Raw genomic sequence first — 22,513 nt, 5'->3', positions numbered from 1 at the left:
AAGTCCCATAGTGCTCAGAGCCACTTGAACCATTTCTAAGTCCCATGAGATTTCACACACATCTGAACAATTTTTTTAACACGATATGAGGATGTATCCACGACTTTTCTGGGTTAAGTGTAATTCCAGTCTAATATATAAACGTTGTTCTTACAGTATATATTCGAACTGTCTGTCCTTTCGACAGTTGACTTTCACGCACTGGGCCAACTTAGGAAATGTGATAGGGCGTATTTGACAGACACCACGAGTGTGCAATATGTTTTCGTGTGAATCACATTCTCATACAAATACTACAAATTTTACAGGTTTTTCTTTTTTCAAAAACTTTGAAAATTATACTAATCCTAGTAAACAGTGGTTATAATATTGCAGACTTGGTTGAAAATTAAAACCGCATTGATTGCAATACTGTATTGACAACAGTCACAGGCAGTGCCGCAGCCGCAAATTCTACAATTTCGTTTAAAATCTGCTAATTCTGAAAGCTAACTCTATTGATAACAACTGCAGGCGCCGCAGCAAATACTACAAGCTTGCAAACTGCTGCTCCGTTGCCCTACGACTGTCAGCTGCATTCTAAACTTCATAAAAGTGGATGTAACATTACATATTTTGTGAAAGCAGAGCTGTTGTACCGCCTCCTGCGGTGTCCGAATTGCTTACAGCCCGTGGAGCGATGCGTTGTTAGGCTATGGCCATTAGCTGACTGCTGTACTGCTAACATCATGGTGGGGCTGCACGGATATACAGAGTGATTAAAAAAGTAAGAACAGATTCCAGTTGTGTATTACAGACAAAAAATAAGAGAAACACATTCCGCATGTCACTAGATAGAGGAAGGTGTAAAATTTTGACACAGCTGGACTGTTTTTTTTTTTTTTTTTTTTTTTTTTTTTTTTTTTTGTAACAATGTGGTGAATACTCCACAAGAGAAATCATTTTGTGTGCTGGAATTCACGCGAAATCATCCACTGTTCAAGTGCAAAGTACACAAGCAGACTTGTGACCGGCACACACAATTCTTGGAAGTTGGTTGTTTCAATGCAAAGGGAAGAGCACTGGTCGGCGACACACATCTGATGAAAATTCCGAATGTATCCGAGATGCGTTCACACGGAGTCTTCGAAAGTCCACAAGACGGGCAGGCCAAGAGTTTCAACTTCCTCAAACAATGAAGCCTTACAAGTGGCAGGTACTGGAGCAATTGCGTACCAGTGACCAACTCTCCAGGATATGGCAGAGGACACTTTTTTTTCCGAGTGACTCGTCTTTTTGTATGAATCGACGTTTCACCCATCGGCTAAAGTAAAGCGCCGTAAGCAAGACTTTAGGGGGTTCACAAAGTCCTGGCGTCGTCTTCGAACATACAGAAGACTCACCGAAACTGAATGTGTTTTGGGCCGTTTCTGTTCATAAAGTTTGAGGACCTTCCTCTTTTGCGGAGGAAAGTGTGACAGGAATGTCATACCTGCACGTGCTACGAAACTGGTTGTTTCCTCAGCTTCACGAAGGTTCTAATGATTTCATTTTTAAGCGGGTTGCGCCCCACCTCACTTTCACAGGGAGGTGTGGCGTTATCTTAACAAGACCATCCCACAACGTTGGATTGGGAGAGGTGGACAACAAGGTCATGCTAATTGCTTTTGGCCTCCCAGGTCACCAGATCTCACACCTTGAGTTTTTCTTTTGTAGGAGCACATACAGGACACAGTCTTTGTGCCATCTATGGCAGGAACACTTCAAGAGCTGACAAATCGATGTGTTGAAACTGTCCAGTCAATAAACATGGACCTTTTGATTAGTGTGTGGAATCATATGGACTACCGTTTCGATGTTTCTCGAGTAAGGCATGGTGGTCATGTTGAGTATATAGTATATTGTCTGTGCGAACATAAGACTTTGGTCCTTTCTCTGTCTAGAGACATACACAATGTGTTTCTAGCTTCCATAGTTTGTCTTTAAAAAATAATTGACATCTGCTTTGAATTACTCTGAACTTTGATGGACTGCTGACGAATGAGTGTGTGAAGAGAACCTGGCACGTGACGTGCGCCACTCTGCCACTATGTTGCAGTTCGTGCGGCTGGAGCCGTGCCACCACCCGCGGCTGGACCAATGGGCCTCCCCCAACACGTCGCGCTCCAGCGTGGCGGCGCTGGAGAGGCTCAGGCTCCAGGAGGAGGCGGGCTGCCAGGAGGCCTACGTGTTCGACGTGAGTCCAGCTGTCTGCTCTCAGGGTGTCACCTCCAATGACCCTCCTACATGTCTCCAGTACATGGAGTGTTACGCGAAACCACTACACCTTCCCACAATGAGCATCATATCTCAATATTTTTGAAATGGGCCCTAATATTACATTACTTTGAATCCAAAAACAGTCTTCCTCCTCCTCCTTCTTCTTCATTGCCATCATCACCATTATCATTCCTACCCTCACACTATTAGCGCAACCCCCACTACCATAATTATCGTCATCATCTACCTCCAGAACCACAGATACCAGTACCACCACCGTTGTTTCCGTTACAACCATTTCCATGTCAGTGTCCACAACTGACATCCTTACAACATCCACAACCAACACCACCACTACTGTAACCCCCACCATTATTATCATCAGCATCACTCTCACACCTTCACTGCAACGTTCATAAGCAATCATCAATTCCATCATTACACTACCTTCATTAACACCACACCGTTAACCATTAACCATTAAGACCAGTACCATTAACACCACTACCATCACAATAAACCACACTGAGAGAGTGTCGCAATATCTCACCACAGTTGAGACAATCTTCATTACTAACCATTGTTGTTGTTATTAATACTAATTTTCAAACATGCATCACAAAAAGCTGTTTTGTATTCATTTATTATTATTGCAACCTTTAGTGTGTAGCTGTTAAACGGACCTCAGCTTCATGTTTGTGAATTTTCAATATGCTACATGTGCAAAATTGTACTGAATATACATGAAATCTTTTTCCACGACCCAGTTTCTGTGAAATATGAGACATATTGTCCATTGTTTCATACCAAGATGGTGATTTATGATTAGAGCCCTACGTAATAACAAGTGAATACAAAGAGCTTTCTGCCACGCATTTTTCAGACGGTATTGCTGCTGTCGAACGCCACTTGAAAAGGATTTTATTGTTTGTTTCGCTAATATTCTTCTTCATAATTTCAACTAAGTCTCACAAATCTGTGGCTATGCGGGGGACAGTTACTTAAGTTTTAGTTTGTGAACGCTACAATACGGTGGGAAAGAGGTTTTGGCAAATGATAGTATGCGGAGCGGAACGTAATTTTTTTGCATGGTCGACACATTTAGGTCTTGTATCACCTGAGGTATTGAAGCAGGTACGGTTTTCTTAAATGAAATGGTAGACTATTTGTAATGGCATTCGAAAGCTCTAGAAAACACGACTGCAGTGGTGCAGCGTGGCCAGAATAAAACTGGCCCGTAAAATATTTCATGCACCATAAGATAGGCAAGATATGTACATATTTTAGGCTACTGATGATGCCTTGCAGAAAATAAAGGCGAAACGCGTATGGCACTAAAGTTGTGTTTTATTCAGTTGCCGTCAGACGGTCCATAAGTAAAAATTATCAATATAGCGTAATATTACACGCAACTGAGGAAGACAGGACTAAAAAAGTTGAAGTGCCATGAATTTGAATGTCACTGTGGGCAGAATCATCTATTGCGATATTAGCACATCCAATGTCCTTACAGCAAATCACTCAAAAACTGTGCATATCCCTGTGGAATACAGCTACAACAAAGCCCGCTATATTCCTTTTTTTCCTGAAGAAGCGACAGGGTGATCATAATTTCATTCAGAGATTATACAAATGTATTTGTATGGAACTACAGCTGTGCAGGTTCTTGCGAATGATACAAGGAGCCTTCAATAAGTTATTCAACACTTTTTTGCTGAAAACATGTTGCTTTTCTCCAGGATTCCAGTACACCATTTTGCTCACTACTCTTTTGGATGCAAAACTCTATTTTTGTATCTTTGCGATGGCCTTAAACTATGTTACTGGGAACGCCTGTGTTCCTACATGGCACATCGGTCGACATCGGAGACAAAGTCGTTCTGCATCAATAACCTCCGCACTTCCAAGTGCTGCTTCCCACGGAGTCCGACGTTCATTGCTCCAAACAGACGGAAGTCGGAAGGTGCGAGATCCGGGCTGTAGGGTGGATGAGGAAGAACAATCCAATGAAGTTTTGTGATCTCCTCATGGATGCGAAGACTTCTGTGAGAACTTGTGTTGTCATTAAAAAAGAAAAAAAGCAAGTTCTTTTGAAGTTTTGTGGCGACGAAAACACTGAAGTTCCAGAATGAGATTTTCACTCTGCAGCGGAGTGTGCGCTGATATGAAACTTCCTGGCAGATTAAAACTGTGTGCCCGACCGAGACTCGAACTCGGGACCTTTGCCTTTCGCGGGCAAAGTTTGGAATGTAGGAGACGAGATACTGGCAGAAGTAAAGCTGTGAGTACCGGGCGTGAGTCGTGCTTCGGTAGCTCAGATGGTAGAGCACTTGCCTGCGAAAGGCAAAGGTCCCGAGTTCGAGTCTCGGTCGGGCACACAGTTTTAATCTGCCAGGGAGTTTCAACACTGAAGTTGTTTCTTCAATTTTCCGAGTGTAGCACAGAGTACTTTAGAGTTGACCGTTGCCCCATGAAGGAAGACATCAAACATAATAACCCCTCCAGAAACCCGGAAGACCGTTGCCATGGCTTAACTGGCTGCGGGTGCGGCTTTGAACTTTTGCTTCGGAGGAGAAGTGGTGTGACGCCACTCAATGGACGGTGGTTTTGTGTCCGGTTTGAAGTGCTGAATCTGTGTTTCATCGCCTCTGGCAATACTAGACAAAAGACTGTCGCGATCAGCCTCGCAAAAGCACGAGCAATTGCGCAGCGATGGTCCTTCGTTGTTCTGCATGGTCTTTTGCTAGACAGCAAGGAGTGCTGTGGGCGCACACACCTTTGAGTACTTAGACTGGTGGATGAGTGTACCACCACTACCAACGGAGGCGACCAGTGATGCAGCGAGATATTTGATTGTGAGCCGCAGATCACCTCGAATGAGACTGTCTGCGCGTTCCAACATTGTAGGAGTCACAGCAGTGTGTGGCCGGGCGGCACGCGCGACATCGGACGAGTTTACGCGACCTAATTGCGATGATGGCAGACACCTCGCCGAACGACTCACCGTGCTTTTTTTTGCTGCCAGGTGTCCGTAAACATTCTGCAAGCGCCTATGAATATGTATGAGGCTCTGGTTTCTCGCCAAAAGAAACTCAGGAACAGCTCTCTGCGTGGAACTCGCCTCCATTACGGACTTCAGTTTGAAGGCTACGTACAGCGCCGCCACCTATCGGAACTTCATGAAATTACAGGGGCTGAAGCGGGAATAGTCCACCATATCCCACAACAAATACCGCAAAAGTGTTCCATTACTTATTCAACGCGCCTCGTAGCTTAACTCATACTGTTCGTTGCCCGTAGAATGTCTAGGAGATCCTCAGTTTCCTTCCACGTCTTCCTGTCTTTGCCAACATCTCTTCTGTCATCGCCTCGGCAGAATCTTGTATTCGTCCCATAACAGTTTGCACATCAGTAACTGGTGTTCTGAACACATTCTTCTTGTCGTAATCGCAGAAGAAAGTCAAAGGGGTTATGTCTGGTAAACGTGGAGGTCATGATTTTGAACTGTCTGTACTTGATACTTCCTAACAGATAAAAATTGTGTGCGGGACCGAAACTCGAACTCGGGACCTTTGCCTTTCGCGGCCAAGTGCTCTACCAACTGACCTACCCAATCACGACTCACGACCCGTCCTCACAGCTTTACTTCTGCCAGTACCTCGTCTCCTACCTTCCAAACTTTACAGAAGCTCTCCTGCGAACCCTGCAGAACTAGCACTCCTGAAAGAAAGGATATTGCGGAGACATGGCTTAGCCACAGCCTGGGGGATGTTTCCAGAATGAGATTTTCACTCTGCAGCAAAGTGTGCACTGATATGAAACTTCCTGGCACATCAAAACTGTGTGCCGGACCGAGATTCGAACCTGGGACCTTTGCCTTTCACGGGCAAGTGCTCTACCAACTGAGCTACCCAAGCACGACTCACGCCCCGTCCTCACAGCTTTACTTCTGCCCAGTACCTCGTCTCCTACCTTCCAAACTTTACAGAAGCTCTCCTTGGCCTCTTAATAATCAACACACAGCCATCACTGGCACTGAGGTAGAACGAAGTTTCATCAGAAAACGCAAGAGACCTTCAACCTGTCCTCCAATGAGTCCTCGCTGACATACTGGATTCGCAAAAGGCGGTGGTTTCGTGTCATTGGAATGCACGCTACAGGGTGTCTGGTTCGAAGCTGTCCTTCAAGTAACCTATTTATAAGAGTTTTTTGTGTCACTGTGATTCCAACTACAGCTCAAATTGCTGCTGTAGATGCAGTCCAATGTGCCAGAGCCATACGCCGAACACGACGGTCTTACCTCTCGATAGTGCCATGTCGCTGCCCGGAGACTGGTCTTCTTGCGACCGTACATTCTCGTGACCACCTCTGCCAGCAATCACGTACTTGTACAGTCGCTACATTCCTGCCAAGACTTCCTGCAATATAGCAGAAGGAACATCCAGGTAGCTCTATTGGACGAGCTCGTTCGAACTCAGTGAGAAGTTGATAATGGCGTCTTTGTCACCTTGTTGTTGTTGTTGTGGTCTTCAGTCCTGAGACTGGTTTGATGCAGCTCTCCATGCTACTCTATCCTGTGCAAGCTTCTTCATCTCCCAGTACCTACTGCAACCTACATCCTTCTGAATCTGCTTGGTGTATTGATCTCTTGGTCTCCCTCTACGATTTTTACCCTCCACGCTGCCCTCCAATGCTAAATTTGTGATCCCTTGATGCCTCAAAACATGTCCTACCAACCGATCCCTTCTTCTAGTCAAGTTGTGCCACATCATTTAATCATACAGTAAAGCTGCATGTCCTCGGGAGAAATTACGGCTGTAGTTTCCCCTTGCTTTCAGCCGTTCGCAGTACCAGCACAGCAAGGCCGTTTTGGTTAATGTTACAAGACCAGATCAGTCAATCATCCAGACTGTTGCCCCTGCAACTACTGAAAAGGCTGCTGCCCCTCTTCAGGAACCACATGTTTGTCTGGCCTCTCAACAGATACCCCTCCGTTGTGGTTGCACCTACGGTACGGCCATCTGTATCGCTGAGACACGCAAGCCTCCCCACCAACGGCAAGGTCCATGGTTCATGGGGGGTCACCTTAAAGGAATTCATTACGTCGGTTTCAAAAGTAGCTAACGGTGACGACCGTTACAACGTGTATTAAAAGCAAACCTGATTTTCATCCTCATAGTCGCACTCTTATCCGACTGGCGCGAAATTTGAGTAGATATCATCTTTCAGATGTAGAAACATGCGTCCTGACTTTCGTGCCACATTTCCTTCCGTCCGTGTATGTCATAAAATACCTCAACAAAATTGCATCTGTGTCCACAATAAGTGACTACATACCGCGTACAGGGTACACCAATTAACAGTGCACTACAGATGCTGATTGCGACTGGATGAATCCTCTCTTATGTAAAATACCGCTGCTCCATAATGGGTAGCAGAAGCGCTACTCTCGTGGTGGTTTTCCGTCCGAGTATTGGTTTGATGCAGCTCTCCATGCTACTCTATCTTTAGCCAGCCCCTTCATCTCTGCATTGGTGTTGCAACCTACCTCCATTAGAACATGCTTACTGTATTAGATTCTTGATTTCCATCTACAATTTGTATCTCCTACACTTCTCTCCTTTACTAAAATGGCCAATCCTGAACACTGCAGATACAATCCTATCAACCAAACCCTTCTTTCAGTCACGTCGTGCCACGAACTGAGGTGACAGAAGTCATGAAGTACCTCCGTATACCGTGTCGGACCTCCTTTTTCCCAGTGTAGTCCAACACCTCGACTTGACGTTAACTCAACAAGTCTTTGGGCGTCGCCTATCGAAATATTGAACCATGCTGACTCTACCGTCGTCCATAATTGCAAAGGTTTTGCCAATGCAGGGTTTTGTGCACGAACTGACCTCTCGATTACATCATACGAATGTTCATGGGATTCACGTTGGGCCAAATCATTCGCTGAAACTGTCCAGAATGTTCTTCAAATCAATCACAAACAACTGTGGCCCAGTGAGATGGTCCATTATCATCCATAATAACTCCATCGTTGTTTGGGGACATGAAGTCCATGAATGGCTGCAAATGGTCTCCAAGTAGTCTAACGTAACCATTTCCAGTTAATAAGCGGTTCCGTTGGACCAGAGCACCCTGTCCATTCCATTCAAAGACAACCCACACCAATAAGCAGCCACCACCAACTCTCACAGTGCCTTGTTGGCAACTTTCTTTAATGGCTCTGTGAGGTCTGCGCCACACACATCAGCTCTTACCAACTGAAATCTGGGCACATCTGACAAGACCACGGTTTTCCAGTCGTCTAGGTTCCAAACGATATGGTCACGAGCCCAGGTGACTTTGTGCTGTTAGCAAACACACTCGCGTCCGCCTCTGCTGCCATAGTCCATTAATGCCCAATTTCGCAGCGCTATCCTAGCAGATGAGTTCGTCGTACGTCCCATATTGATTTCTGCGGTTATGTCACGCAGTGTTACTCATCTGTTAGCACTGATAACTCTATGCAAATGCCGCTGCTCCCTGTGGTTAAGTGAAGGCCGTCGGCCACTGAGTTGTTCATGGTCACTGACAGTGCCTAAAATTCGGTATTCTCGGCGAACTCTTGACACTGTGGATCTCAAAATATTATATTTCCTATGGAATGTCCCATGTGTCTCCCTCCAATTACCATTCTGCATCAACCGTCTATTAATGGTTCAAATGGCTCTGAGCACTACGGGACTTCTGAGGTCATCAGTCCCCTAGAACTTAGAACTACTTAAACCTAACTAACCTAAGGACATCACACACATCCATGCCCGAGGCAGGATTCGAACCTGTGACCGTAGCGATCGCGCGGTTCCAGACTGTAGCGCCTAGAACCGCTCGGCCACTCCGGCCGGCAGTCCACTAATTTCCGCCCAGTGACCATCACCACGCCGGAAATCTTTTGACATGAAACACCTGAGTACAAATGACAGCTCTGCTAATGAACTGACCTTCATCCTTTCTGTATGCGATACGATCACCATCTGCAAATGTGCACATCGCTATCCCATAACTTTAGTCACTTCCGTGTATTAAACTTATGGTTCGGCAGTACTCACATTTGTGAGCATGTGCCTTTGGCATTACTGCATTCTTCGTGAGGTCTGAGGATATTCGCCAGTATTTCCTATCAGGTGGAACAGTTGTGTCATCGCTGGCTTTCCGAAAGATCTCGATAAATCTGAGCGACTGCCGTCCAACCTAGGGGCCTCGATTCGATTTAATTCTTTCAGTGCTCTGTCGAATTCTTCTCGCAGTATCATTTTCTTCCCCTTGCGTTTTTATTGTATTGTCTTTGAATTTATTTCTCTTGTGTAACACTTTTAGATATTCAGTTCAAATTTCTGCTTTATCTTCTTTGCTTAGCATTGACTTCCGTATGCACTCTTGTTATTGAAGCAACTGGTTTTCTTTTCGCTGTAGCTTTCTTTAATTTTCCAATAGGCACCATCTACCTTTGCCTAGTCATACGTACTTGTACTGTCCAGCATTCATCCGGCCGGAGTGGCCGAGCGGTTCTAGGCGCTTCAGTCTGGAACCGCGCGACCGCTACGGTCGCAGGCTCGAATCCTGCCTCGGGCATGTATGTGTGTGATGTCCTTAGGTTAGTTAGGTTTAAGTACTTCTAAGTCCTAGGGGACTGATGACCTCAGATGTTGAGTCTCATAGTGCTCACAGCCATTTGAACCATTTGTCTGGCATTCCTTCTCTTTTCGTATGTCTTTTGCCATGTTAATATCGGCAGATAGTAGCAGTTTGTTGGGCTAAGTGTGGAATTTCGTGATATTTACTTCCAATCGCATGAGGTACTAGGTCAATAAGTATAAATACACTGACAGATGAAAACAGAGGCCAGTTGTGAGCCTGAAATAAACTTCTCTCCAAGCCTGACACCAGCAGACCTACACCTGGAATTACAGTCTGAGGTGCGATTTCGTATGACATCAGGAGCACTGCTGTGGTTGTCCCACGCACCCTGACTGCTAATTTGTACATCACTCTGGTGACTGAACCTGCCGTACTGCCTTTCATGAACAGTATTCCAGGAGGTGTTTTCCAACAGGATAACGCTCGCCCACATACCGCTATTATAACCCAAAATAGTGTACAGAGCATCGACTCGTTGCCTTGGCCAGCTCGATTCAACAGATCCGCTTCCAATCGAGCACAAATAGTACGTCATCGAACGACGACTCCACCGTTAACCGTCCCTGTATTGACTGACCAAGTTCAACAGGCGTGGAACTCCAGCCCATAAACTCACATCCGGAATCTGTACAATGAATGAACGTTTGCATGCCTCCATTCAAAATTTGGCGGGTACACCGGTTATTAATGTACCAGCACTTCACATCCTGCAGTGGCTTAAATGGCTCCGAGCACTATGGGACTCAACTGCTGAGGTCATAAGTCCCCTAGAACTTAGAACTACTTAAACCTAACTAACCTAAGGGCAACACACACATCCATGCCCGAGGCAGGATTCGAACCTGCGACCGTAGCGGTCGCGCGGTTCCAGGCTGTAGCGCCAGAACCGCTCGGCCACCAGCGGCCGGCGCAGTGGCTTATATCTCGCTTATATTAACCTGTGATTTTGCAGTGTTAATCACTTACGTACGTTGGTGCCCAAAATTAAAGTACTAAACCACTATTTCCCCGTCCTGTGTCTAATTCGCAATATAATCAAACTGTCAACACATGTCTGTACGATAATGTCCTGTATGGAAGAAGGCATTTTGGTCAACATACAACCACTCCGACGATGAAATCAAGGCACCTGTCTAAAGGGATCGTGTTTTCCAGTTAGTTCCGAATCCACAATCGTTGTGTGCACAGTCGCAGACGGTGCAGTATGACACAGAGAAGACGCCTACCAGACTCTCTACGGTGGAAGCCCATAGGAAGAACAGAAGTTGGACTGTAGCAAACTGGTGGCGCCCGATGGCTTACTGTGAATCGTTCTGTTGTTTTTCAGATGTGGCGACAGTTTATAGTGATCGGAGCTGTATCCACCGAGCGACGTGGCGCAATGGCTAGGACTCGCATTTGGGAGGACGACGGCTCAATCCCAGCTCCGCCCATCCTGATTTAGGTTTTCCGTGATATCCCTAAACCACTCCAGGCAAATGCCGGGATGGTTCCTTTCAAAAGGCACGGATGACTTCCTTCCCCGCCCTTCCCTAATCCGATGAGACCGATGACCTCGCTGCCTGGTCTCCTCCCTCAAAACAACCCAACTGTATCCCAAAGACGAGGGTGGGGCCGACCAAGTGAAATGCCATAAAGAGGCGACCGTTATTTGGCTGTAAAGGCACGACGGTACTGCCTTAGAACACGATTTGGTGGCGCCCAACCATAGTGGAAAGAGACTAAAATCGAGGACAACCCTTAATGATGACGACAGGGATTATGTTGACCACTCGAACCCCTCTTCATGAAACTGTACGGTCAAATCGGCAAGGGTTAACTTCTGTCGGGTATCGTGACGAGACGTAGGGACATCATGTGCGGTTGTTGCGAGGTGTTGTGAGCCCAGACTTCTTATTGCTGGACTATAATGCTTGACTTCATAGAGCACACGTTGTTGATACTTTCTCGGAAATGGAAGATACTGCATGCATGGCGCGGCTTGCTCGCTCTCCCGATCTGAATCCCATAGAGTACGTATGGGATGCACTAGGGTCACAGGTTGCATCACGTCAGCATCCACCAACCACTCTTCATGTCTTGCGAGTAACGCTGCAGGAAGAATGCGGGTTATTGCTTCAACATGAGATTTATGGCACCATTTCAGCGTGCCTTGTCGTTTGTGAGACCTGTATTTTTGCCAGAGGTGGCCACACTCCATACTGAGCGCATTAAACCAGTTGTCGGAATCTGTACGTAACTCCGCTAAGTAGGAAAAAATGAAGAACATTTTTGTCTACCGTTACGCATGTTGCAGTTTTTTCTGTTCTGTTTTCTTTATACCGTTTCTACTTTACTGTCGCCTGATTGTACTGTTTTGCTGCAAAATAAATGCAACGTTGCAAAATTTCTGTTTGTTGCTTTACTTTTGCACGCCAGTGTATGTTATTTACACACATGTATTCCCGAAATTTCATTACTGTGCGTTAATTATTTTTTGATGTTCCGATTTATTTCCGCCGTTGGATTTGTTAGCGTACTTGACGGAATTCTGATTTGGAAATCTGCAATAAAAGGATAACATAAGACTTTAACAGCTCCGTAATGGTCTACACTAAACTTTTCTTTTGCTCTGCTACTTGCTTCTGTTAGTTTTGTTGATATTACTCCAAAGCCATCTGTTCCCTTGCTTGACAATATATGGTTATGAGCAGCTCATAAGTTCGTTATAGAATAATGTCCTCATTCGGACAAAGTTTGAGATTGGTAGTTAGATCCTTGCAACTATCTCACAAACGGAATGTTTCCGGATAGATGTTTACTGGAGTGGGGTTCGCTTTTGTAACCATATTCATTCCCCGTGTCAGTTTTCACTACAAATTGCCTTCAGTAAACCGTTTACACATATTCTGCACATGTGAGCTTGCGCCGTTTGTGTTGCTTAGGCCTTAAACCAGCCCTTTATGCTTGGCAATTGAGCGTAGTTCCATTTTATTTCCTCCCTCTCAAAACTCTGTGTTTTATTTTTGTTTATCAGTTCGTTTCCTCACATCGGCGCACTTAAGCGGGTCTCGTATACACAGGCTGAGCTTAACGGGCTCAAGCCGCCCTAAGAGGCCCTTAAGGGCTGTGAGGGCCTCGTTATGTGGCCGCACAGGGTCGACACTCCTGAGGCGCGCATGGTGAGGGGGGAGTGCCAGGGAAAGGGGGAGGGTTGTTAAAGTTCAGTTTGTCGCGTCGTTTATTGGCAATGACTACTGTGTTGACGCTGCTCTGCTCCACTGAATGCATTTTGTTAGCTAGCTTAACACGTCTTCATGTTATTACGTGTTTCCCTGGTCGCTGCCTTAAAATGCGAACTCCCAAATCCTCGCCACAGCAGTGACGTATGCAAAGAAAGGGCGTATGAGAAAAGTAATAAAAATCTGTAGGTGTGGTTCATTTCTCCCAAATCCATCAAACCCAATAACCAACAGATTTTTTCTACTATAAACTGTTTTTTTCTGATTGTTAAGGAATTTTTCAGTTTTTAATATGTTTTCTGTTTTTACTTAACCTTTGTTTTTTCTTATTTTTCCGTTTTGCCTAAGAAAATCAAATTATCCTAAGAAGGAAAATGAAAATCAAGTTCAAGAAAATGAGAGAAACAAATTTTTTTATTATTTAATATTGCCCTAACATTGTCTTAATTTTTTCTTCTTCAGCAGACATAAGATTGTTATGAACTGTTGATTTTTCATGTTGTCTGGGTGCACACTTGACCACAGTTCTACCATGTTTAGATGTAACTTTAATTTTCTGGTATGTCTTTTCTGGTATCTCTTTATTAGATATTATAATACTTATCTTGTCGATGTTTATCATTAGAGAAGTTTTCAAGATTTTTTTTATTTCTGTACGCTGACTGCACTGCTTTGTGTTGGCCATTTAAAAATTATAAAAATTAAGATCATGAAATTCATTATTATTTTCTTCATTTTTTGCATTTAAATTTAATCTGCCCTTCTCCAAAAATTAAAAATCCCTTCAGCTATTAATTTCAAATATCTTAGCTGGTAACATAATCTTAATCTCTTCAGTTTTCACCCTGTTTGTAGTACTCAAGTGTTCACAGCAAGTAATATTATAAAAAACATTTTCCTGTACTCACTAATTTCTTTGTAGAAATTAGAATTGCTAATGTTGTTGAGGTTCTTCAGTAGGTGTTCCAATTACATAGAGAACAGTTTTATTAATATTTTTATTTTGTAAAGAAAACGAAGACTATATTGTTGATAATAATGAATAATGTCTGTATGGCATTACATCTGTTTTATTTTCCAAAACATTTCCTTTATCATTTCGTGGGCTCAGCGCCTTCTTCCTTACACCAACTGACTAAATTCCATGTTTAATGCTTTGTATCACGTTCATAGTAATGTATTTCTCAATAATATTAAAAGAAACATTTTTTATAATCTTCTATATATATTTTATTTTTAAAAACACATTTCTTGACTCTTTTAGATTTTCTCTCTGTATGGTCAACAACTTTATTAGCATTTTTTGTCCTCGGACCACAATATTCTTATATTATTTTTCCACTATATTTCTTTTTCCTAAAACTTTCTTGTTTTCTTATGGAATAACATGGATACTATCTGCTGGATAAACACTAGTATCAAATTTATCTCGCATTGATTTCATGTCTTCATAAAAATCTTCAGTATGTATGTTATATTATAGCTGTCTGTATCTTGATTTTCACTATATTTTGGTTTCATAATTACATCATCAATATCATACCTCAGTATACATCAAGAGTACTCATGTCAACATGAATTTATTGAAAGCAATTTTTGTCTTATCCATAAGGATGACAATAAGATTTTCACTAAATATTTCTCTTGCTTTGAAGGTTGGCTTCGGGACAAGTCCATTATATTTATCTGCATTGGAAACTAGTTTTCTATCCACTCTGTTTCTTATATTCTCCATTGTCTTCCTAAACACTGAATTATTCATTAGTTTGTAGAAATCTTTTTTAAAATCAGTCTTTGGTTTCACCCTCATTTCTGTATTCAACTCTATATATTTCTTTAACCAATCACATTGTTTAAATTTTAAGACTCTGTGTATTTCTGTTATCTTCTTCCTTAAAACCAGTACACAATTACACTTGTTATCGAAAGTAGTCAACAACTTACTTTCTTTAGTTCCAGGCACAATTTTATTTTGAGGAGCTAATGGTATAGCTTTTTGTAGATCATCGAGTTCTCTAGGATAGACTAAATCTACTCATACTTTAAATATTTATCCAACTTGGGAAGTGTCTAACATTCCACTTGTTTTTCTAGTATCAAAATTATCTGGATAATCACATTCAAATTCTCTATATAGCAAATATTGAGTCATAGCATAGCCTTATGGATTGTTGCATGTAAATACATTAAATAAGGGGATATCTTTTGTACCTCATAATCTTTCATATATTTGTTATTTGCTTTCATATATCTTTTACATCACTGTGTTATGCCACCTCTTACTCCTTTTTCTATTACTAGAGTAATGTCATAATCATATATAATTCTAGTAGTTGTGCTAGCACTTTTTGCATTGCATCTCAAGATAAACCAAGAATCATTCAAATTGTACATTTTACACATGTTTTTCTGAAATTTTTAAACATATTATGATAATCACCAAGATTTTTGATATTAAATTTTTCCTAAACTATTTTCACATGGTGATGGTCTTCATCACTTTTCACAGTCATTCAGTTTACTGTAAAATGCTTCATTTGATAGAAGCTGGGTCTCTTCAAATTTCTTCCAAGAACCCATGTAATCATATGGATAGTCGCCTTTTATAATCACTAGATTGAATAAATCATCTGGGAAAAACTTTCTAATGTTTCGCATGTGATCCTTCCTCAAACTTGATGAAAGTTTGTCAAGACTTGAATCCATATATTTACATTTTTCAGTAAATCTCATCTTCAAATTTTCTGTGGTCTTGCCAAAACAAATGTATCTGTCTTTGTTGTTGGGTCTGAAATCTATTGCTTTTTTATCATAATTGAGTTCCTTTATGTAGAGATGAGAATCATATATGAGAATCATATATGTTTTCCAATTTCTTCACTTTCTTTTTTCATATTAACCAAGAATGTTTGTGATGATTTTGTTCTCAATATATGACTAAATTCTTGTAGTGTCCATTTATTTATTTAATATAACAAAGGGAATCACTTGGTTTATATTTCTGATGGTTCATTAAATATGATTTTTCTGGATTTGATTGACAATTGCCCATCTTTGATAAAAAAATCTCAGAATCTGCATAAATACCAAATGGAACTTTATATGTACACCGATAATTTTGAAAATCAACATATGGACCTTTATTTGGTAAGTCTACTATTAATGGTTTGTTAACTAAGCTGTTTGATGCTTGACTAATTCCACCTTCCTGTTGAAGTGAAATAAACATGTATCTCAAATGGATTTTACTTCTTCTGTTTTGTAATTTGCCCAAAAGAAGCCTATATAAATTTTTACATGGAAGTAGTGTGAATGTTCGCCATTTTTTAGATGAAGTAAATATATATGTCTCTCTCTCTCTCTCTTACATTTTGTTATTTTTAATGGATATTCTCAATATTTTTCATCAGATTAATTAACACTAATAAATACATTAATATAAATCTCAATTTTAGGACTATTGTCAACCACCACAGGAATTCAAGATTTTCAAGTTTCTGATCAGTATCAGAATCAACATTTTTGTATTTTGCGAGGCTATCTGCATTCTTAATGGAACATATCTATCAATTACTAATTGCAAGCTAGTAAAATGTTTAATGTTCAATCAGAATCATGATCTAGAAAATTCAATGTTTTTGATAAAATATTTTGTTTCCCTCTCTCACTTTCTTAATTAACTGTCTCTTACTCTGCTGATTTTATAGTTTTGTGTTTGAAATGTAAATTCCACAATATTTCCACTTCTCTGCATTTTGTAGTCACAAAAACAATTGAAATTTAATTTCTGTCCACAATGAAATTTTAGATATAATTTCCCTATAATCAGAACTTTTGGGCTTTGATTTATTCAAGAAAAATCAGGTCAATTAACTCCAGATTACTTTCATTATTTATTGTCAGTAGTCTGTCAGAAAATGTTTCATCAAACAGATAATTTCTATCTGTTCTTCTGTCTCTTGATTTCTCAAATACATTAGCAGAACAAGGAAATATTTCATTGAATGGTTTATTTTCAGTATTTTGAAAAATTTCATCATTTCCAATCTTAGAATAAGGTAACAGTTTCCAAGAATTTATATTAATACATGTAATTAGAGCAGCTTTACTTAATTTACTACCTCGTCAAATTATTTCTTCTATAATCATCACGTAGTTGAGAAATCAAGAACTGCTCCATTTATGTATCATATGTATTAAAAATAAAATTTCATATGAGTTTGAAATTAATTTGACTTATCACATACAGATTTCTTATTGTTGATATTTTACAGATGACAGTTCTTACAAGTAGTTGAATGTTTGCATTTGCATTATAGATTTGGATAAAAACTATCTAAATCTTAAATTTCTTGATAGCACATTTTTGCACCTTCAATTTGTTCCTTTTCATCGTTTTTCGTTGACAACAATATCTTCCAATGTCCCTACTCAGAAGTCATTTCAAGTGATTAACATAATAATATACATTGTCCTATAATGAACTTGGGTGTATTTTTGCGAGGTAAAATTGACTTCTCAGTTTAGCAGATAACAGCTGGTGCTGTCTTTGGACTGCATCCAATCCGAAGACTGCTTTAGCTGCTGGTTCATACATCTTGCTTCTTACATTTTACTAGAAAAAAATTAATAGAAAAGTTCAGGATTTTGTATGTTTTAGTTTTTGTAATCCATCTTTGAATATTTTTATTAGCTCCCAAGCTAATGCTGAAAATTTATTGCAGTCACTAGCAAACAAAAAAAGTAAATCAGCAGTACCTGCTCTAAATACTTTTTAGCGAATTCATTATATTCACAGAATGTACTATCCTTGAAAAAACACATAATCTTACTAATGTATCTAAACACAGAATTTATTCCTGCAGATAATTTTGAAAATTGTCTGTTTATAGTGCCACACATTTAAATCTTATAACGATATTTATCCAATTGTGCATAAAGAAAAAAAATCAAAGAATAAAAACGTTCTACATGAAAATGTATTGATTACACCATCTAATTTAAATCTTGATTTAATCCTGTACTAGGTAGTAGCTTTAGACATCCTGGCATTAATTGTAATGAATGTATATTCGTCATATATATTATATTGCCAACAAATAACACAACTTCACCACTTGGTCAGTTTTGGAAAATAGTAGAAACACCTTCACTTATATACGCTTAAATATTATAAGATTGTTTAAATAGTTGATGAAGATGACAAAAGTTTAAGACCTTCCAATTTGGATGAGCTATCCTATAATGAAAAGATGCATTATTTATCGATGAAGCAGGTTTATCAAGAACAATGGGGTACTGATGCACTACTTGTATCAAACATGATATTAACTGCAAAATGAGACATGTACCAATTCTGTTAGCTATCTCAATAAATATCTATATCATTCCAAAGTTGTAAAATCCTTCGTGACTCAGCCTGTATAAACTGAAACAGCACAGAATGCTGTGCACTTGTCTGACACCCAAGATGAGGTCATCTCGATAGTCAGGTAGGTTGGAGCCGCTGCTGCTGCCACTCTTGCTCTGTGTTATAAATTTCGCAAAATGCCTTACAATTTTAATCAGATATTCTCATAAATATTTTTTACTTACAGAATCTGCATTACTTGGCAACTTTACTAGCGTTTCTGATTTAATGGTCAACAGTAGCCTGTACACCTCTCATGTAGGCTGCATCATCTATTCACCATACATCCCATCTCCCACCATGTTGCAGTTCCTGACGCTGTGCGTGATGATGGCGATGGTGATGTGCGCCGTCTACCAGATCCTCATCAGCTTGGCCAAGCTGCTGGTGCTCTCGTGCATCTGCTTTGGCTACCTCGGTCTGCTGACACTCCATGCCAGGTGAGTCTCTGCGAACGGTCTCCACATACAGCAGGGTTTCTAGAAATGAACACTCTTGCTCCAAAGCACTAGATTCTTCACCCACTGCAGGATTTTTTCCTGGCAGTAGTATTTGTGGAGGGTAGATGGGTCGGGGAGGGTGATTTATCCCCATGTTTTTTTAAATATTGTAATCTAAATGGGTACTTTACATTTTAAAATTTAGTTTTTAATGAATGCTTCACCTAGTTTCTAAAACTGTTTAAATTTTTTTTTCAGATCAGCTTGACCAAAGAATTATGTGTAACTCAGGTGGTCATAAATTCTCTCTCCATCCTGCCTCCACCCTTCTCCCCCTCCAACATTTAGCAGTAGATGTTACTTCTTGAAGTCAATGTCTTGTTTAGTAAATAATTGTATTAAGAGGTATTTTCACCTTCTGAACTCTATATATTCATCGGTATCACTTTAGAAACAATGTTACAATTGATAAAATGTTCTGTGGTATTATACCATGATCGAATGTATTTCACTTTAAAACCTGATGCTTTGTCCTCATCTGTGGAGGACATTTTCAAGGGTGATTGTAGCTTTGTTGAATGTCCCGTTCACACTTTGGCTTGCAACTGAGCCAGGATGTAAAGAGGACATTCAACAAAGCTGCAACCTGCCTTGAAAATGTCCTCCACAGATGGGGACGAAAGATCAGATTTTAAAGAGACATCTATTCGTCCGCGGCATAACGGCCTGGAACATTTTATGAATTGTGAGATTTCCGTCTGTGAAAGTTTACATTTCACGAAGAGCATGTTGTCAATAAAACTCAACAACAAATAACGAAATTTGTATCTGTCATTTTTTCCCCTTTTCTGTAGTGGACATAAAGTACCCCCCTTTTCCCCCTCCCACTCCTGTCCACAATGAATTGGTGTAGAATATATCACTCCGTTATTGAAAGTGCATTGGTATTGCTAGGGTTAATACTAACACCCTTCTTAGCCTCAAGCTATATTACACCGAGGTGATCAACCATGGTTAAAACTAAAGACAGAAGGGAACAGCACAATTCTTCTCAACCGACAGTCGACTTACAGACACTACTAACGACATGTATTGCTTCACAGAGACCCACGAATACATTTACAAGAATATTAGCACATTCATTAAATTTGAAATAACTGAAATGAGCAGCAAAAGTTATCTTACTGTAGACAAACTGTGTTTAATGGACCGGCTGCGAGCATTTGTTCCGCAAGGAAGCACCGCACACAAAAAATCATGGAAAAAAGATGATTTCAGAAATCTAACATGATAATTTGGGGTGAGCGAGAGAGTGTCTCTTCAGTGATGTTACGCAACACTATGACGTCGAACAATTCACTAGTCGACAAAATAATCCGTTATAGTTACAAGAAGGAGATACTCTGTTTGTGGAAGATAATTTGCCACTGAATCCAACTTTAATTTCAAAATATCTATACCAGATTAACTTTCCATGTAATGATGTTTCTTTTTTTCTGTGCTTACTGCAGCCTACGTATTTCGTGTAGGCTGCCTGAAAAAAAGAGACGGTGTCATGATAGTATTCTCAAATGTAAACAGCAAGAAAGTCCACAGAATTAAAGAAATGAGTAGCATAGGACTAAAAATAAATGCAAGCAATAGTGCCTAAAAATATTTACTTTCCGATTTGCGGCGATACGTCGCGTCAGGACAGTTGTTTGATAAAGATCACCAGCATTTTCGAAGTTTGCAATATACAGGGTGTTTGGAAATATCGGTACAAATAGAGGACACCTAGAGGGGAACGGATAGACAATATTTTTAATTGGAACCCATTTCCAGAAAAGTGCCGTTTCCGTGCTACATAAGCATTTGACAACATGTTGGCAATGCGACCACTTTTACGAATAATTAATTAAGCGCGACCCGGTACCTAACTTGTTTCATAGTTCCTCTCATGAACATCCAAAGAAGTTGCTCGTGTAGTCGTTCACGACTTCTCTTCAACGTGGTCCACCACGACCTCTTCTAGCTCGGGTGCCCGGCGTCTCCTTGGAGCACCGCAGTCGCGCCTGCTGACGGTGAAGGTACCCCTTTCTCAAAGCTGTTGCTGCCTTGTGGCGAAAAGGGTATGCGATGGATTGGGACGTTGTGGAGAACGATCTTGTTGAAAGTGACGAGCAGCTCTCGCATTAGCGTGAGCTTCGCCATTCAGAAGGATCATGTCCGTGTATTTTGCAAACGTGCACTCAACCGTATTGCTTTATTATTCACAGACGCCTGAATGAGGCACGAACCACTTCAGAGACGTAGGATGGACATCAAATGACTGCAGCCGTAACCAACCCCTACAGTGAGTATGCTGTTGCATATCTATCTGGCAGACAAGTTTTTAAACGGCTGCAGCACGGAAACAATACGTTTCCGGACATGGATTCCTATTCAAAATATTATATACTCACACCCCTCTACAATCCCTAGAAGATTGTAACGGTAATTTTGGAGCACCTGTATAGAGGGTAGTGTATCACAAGAACATTTAGCCTGATGGCCAAAAAGTGATTTCATTTCGGCATTCAGTACTCGCCACACAGCAAAGAAAGCATTCACTTTCTTCATACCAAAAATGTTGCTAACAAGTGCTACCACAGAGACGTTTGTGGACCAGATGTTATCGTAATTGTGAGTTACCATCGCAATTCTGATGTATCTAACTGTCGCGACTAATGAGCATCAAGATAGTAAACTGATTTGGTCACGAAATCAACAGGTTCCGCACGACCTCTCGGGCCTGATGCGCTCAGGTAAACTACTGCAACATGGCGTCGTAATCTGTATGTCCATGTGGCTCGTAGACTGAGTGTACTACCCATGGAAGATTGTATTTGTTCTCCTGTCTCGTTCTTTTTCGACCGATAAAATTTTTATCATGTTGGAGTTTCAGCTACTTTGGAGTACCAGGACTCCTTAATTGTTTCATTTTTCAGTCATGTGACGAATACATTCGGTACAAATTCTACTAGGCTGCCTAATTACGTATAACAACTGTAAGCCCGAGGAATTTCTTACCATACCTTAAACACATACCTCAAGGCTTTTGTGGTGTCAACTGCAGATGGGATCTTGCATTAACTTGCACCCAATGTAGTGGTCAAGAATAGTATGGCAACAGCGCATATTTCTTATTTTATTTTAGTTCAGAATCTGTTTTCTTTACTTTTCATATTTCCATGTACTCGCAAAATTTCGACTGTGTTTATAAATTCAAGCTGAAACATTGACCAATGCTGATTTGGAACACTGAATTTCATGATAACAGAAATATCTTTGAGCATATGTAGCATCCAATCATTTCAAAGTTAATTTTTTCTCTAATGATTTCATTTATTATGTAAAATACTCAGAGGTGACGTAAGTCATGGGATACCTCATTATATCGTGTCGGATGTGCTTTTGGGTTGCGAACTGCAGCAGCTCGAGGTGCCATGGACTCAACAACTCGTTGGAAGTCGCCTGCAGAAATATTGAGCCATGCA

At 40.9% G+C, this 22,513-nt stretch overlaps 1 protein-coding gene across 1 annotated transcript in view; it reads left to right on the top strand.

The window, feature by feature from the left end:
- The window catches only part of LOC124719778 (adenylate cyclase type 5-like), a 597,816-nt gene that overhangs the window by 438,752 nt on the left and 136,551 nt on the right, over window positions 1–22,513 (top strand). The window contains exons 12-13 of the mRNA XM_047244976.1: window positions 2,078–2,215; window positions 18,865–18,995. Of these exons, the coding sequence (XP_047100932.1) occupies window positions 2,078–2,215; window positions 18,865–18,995 (269 nt within the window). The remainder of the gene's footprint in view (window positions 1–2,077; window positions 2,216–18,864; window positions 18,996–22,513) is intronic.

The sequence above is a fragment of the Schistocerca piceifrons genome, chromosome 11, assembly GCF_021461385.2.
Source record: "Schistocerca piceifrons isolate TAMUIC-IGC-003096 chromosome 11, iqSchPice1.1, whole genome shotgun sequence".
Lineage (NCBI taxonomy): Eukaryota > Metazoa > Arthropoda > Insecta > Orthoptera > Acrididae > Schistocerca > Schistocerca piceifrons.
The sequence above is the reverse complement of the archived record's forward strand: the minus strand, read 5'-3'. Positions and strand labels throughout refer to the sequence as shown.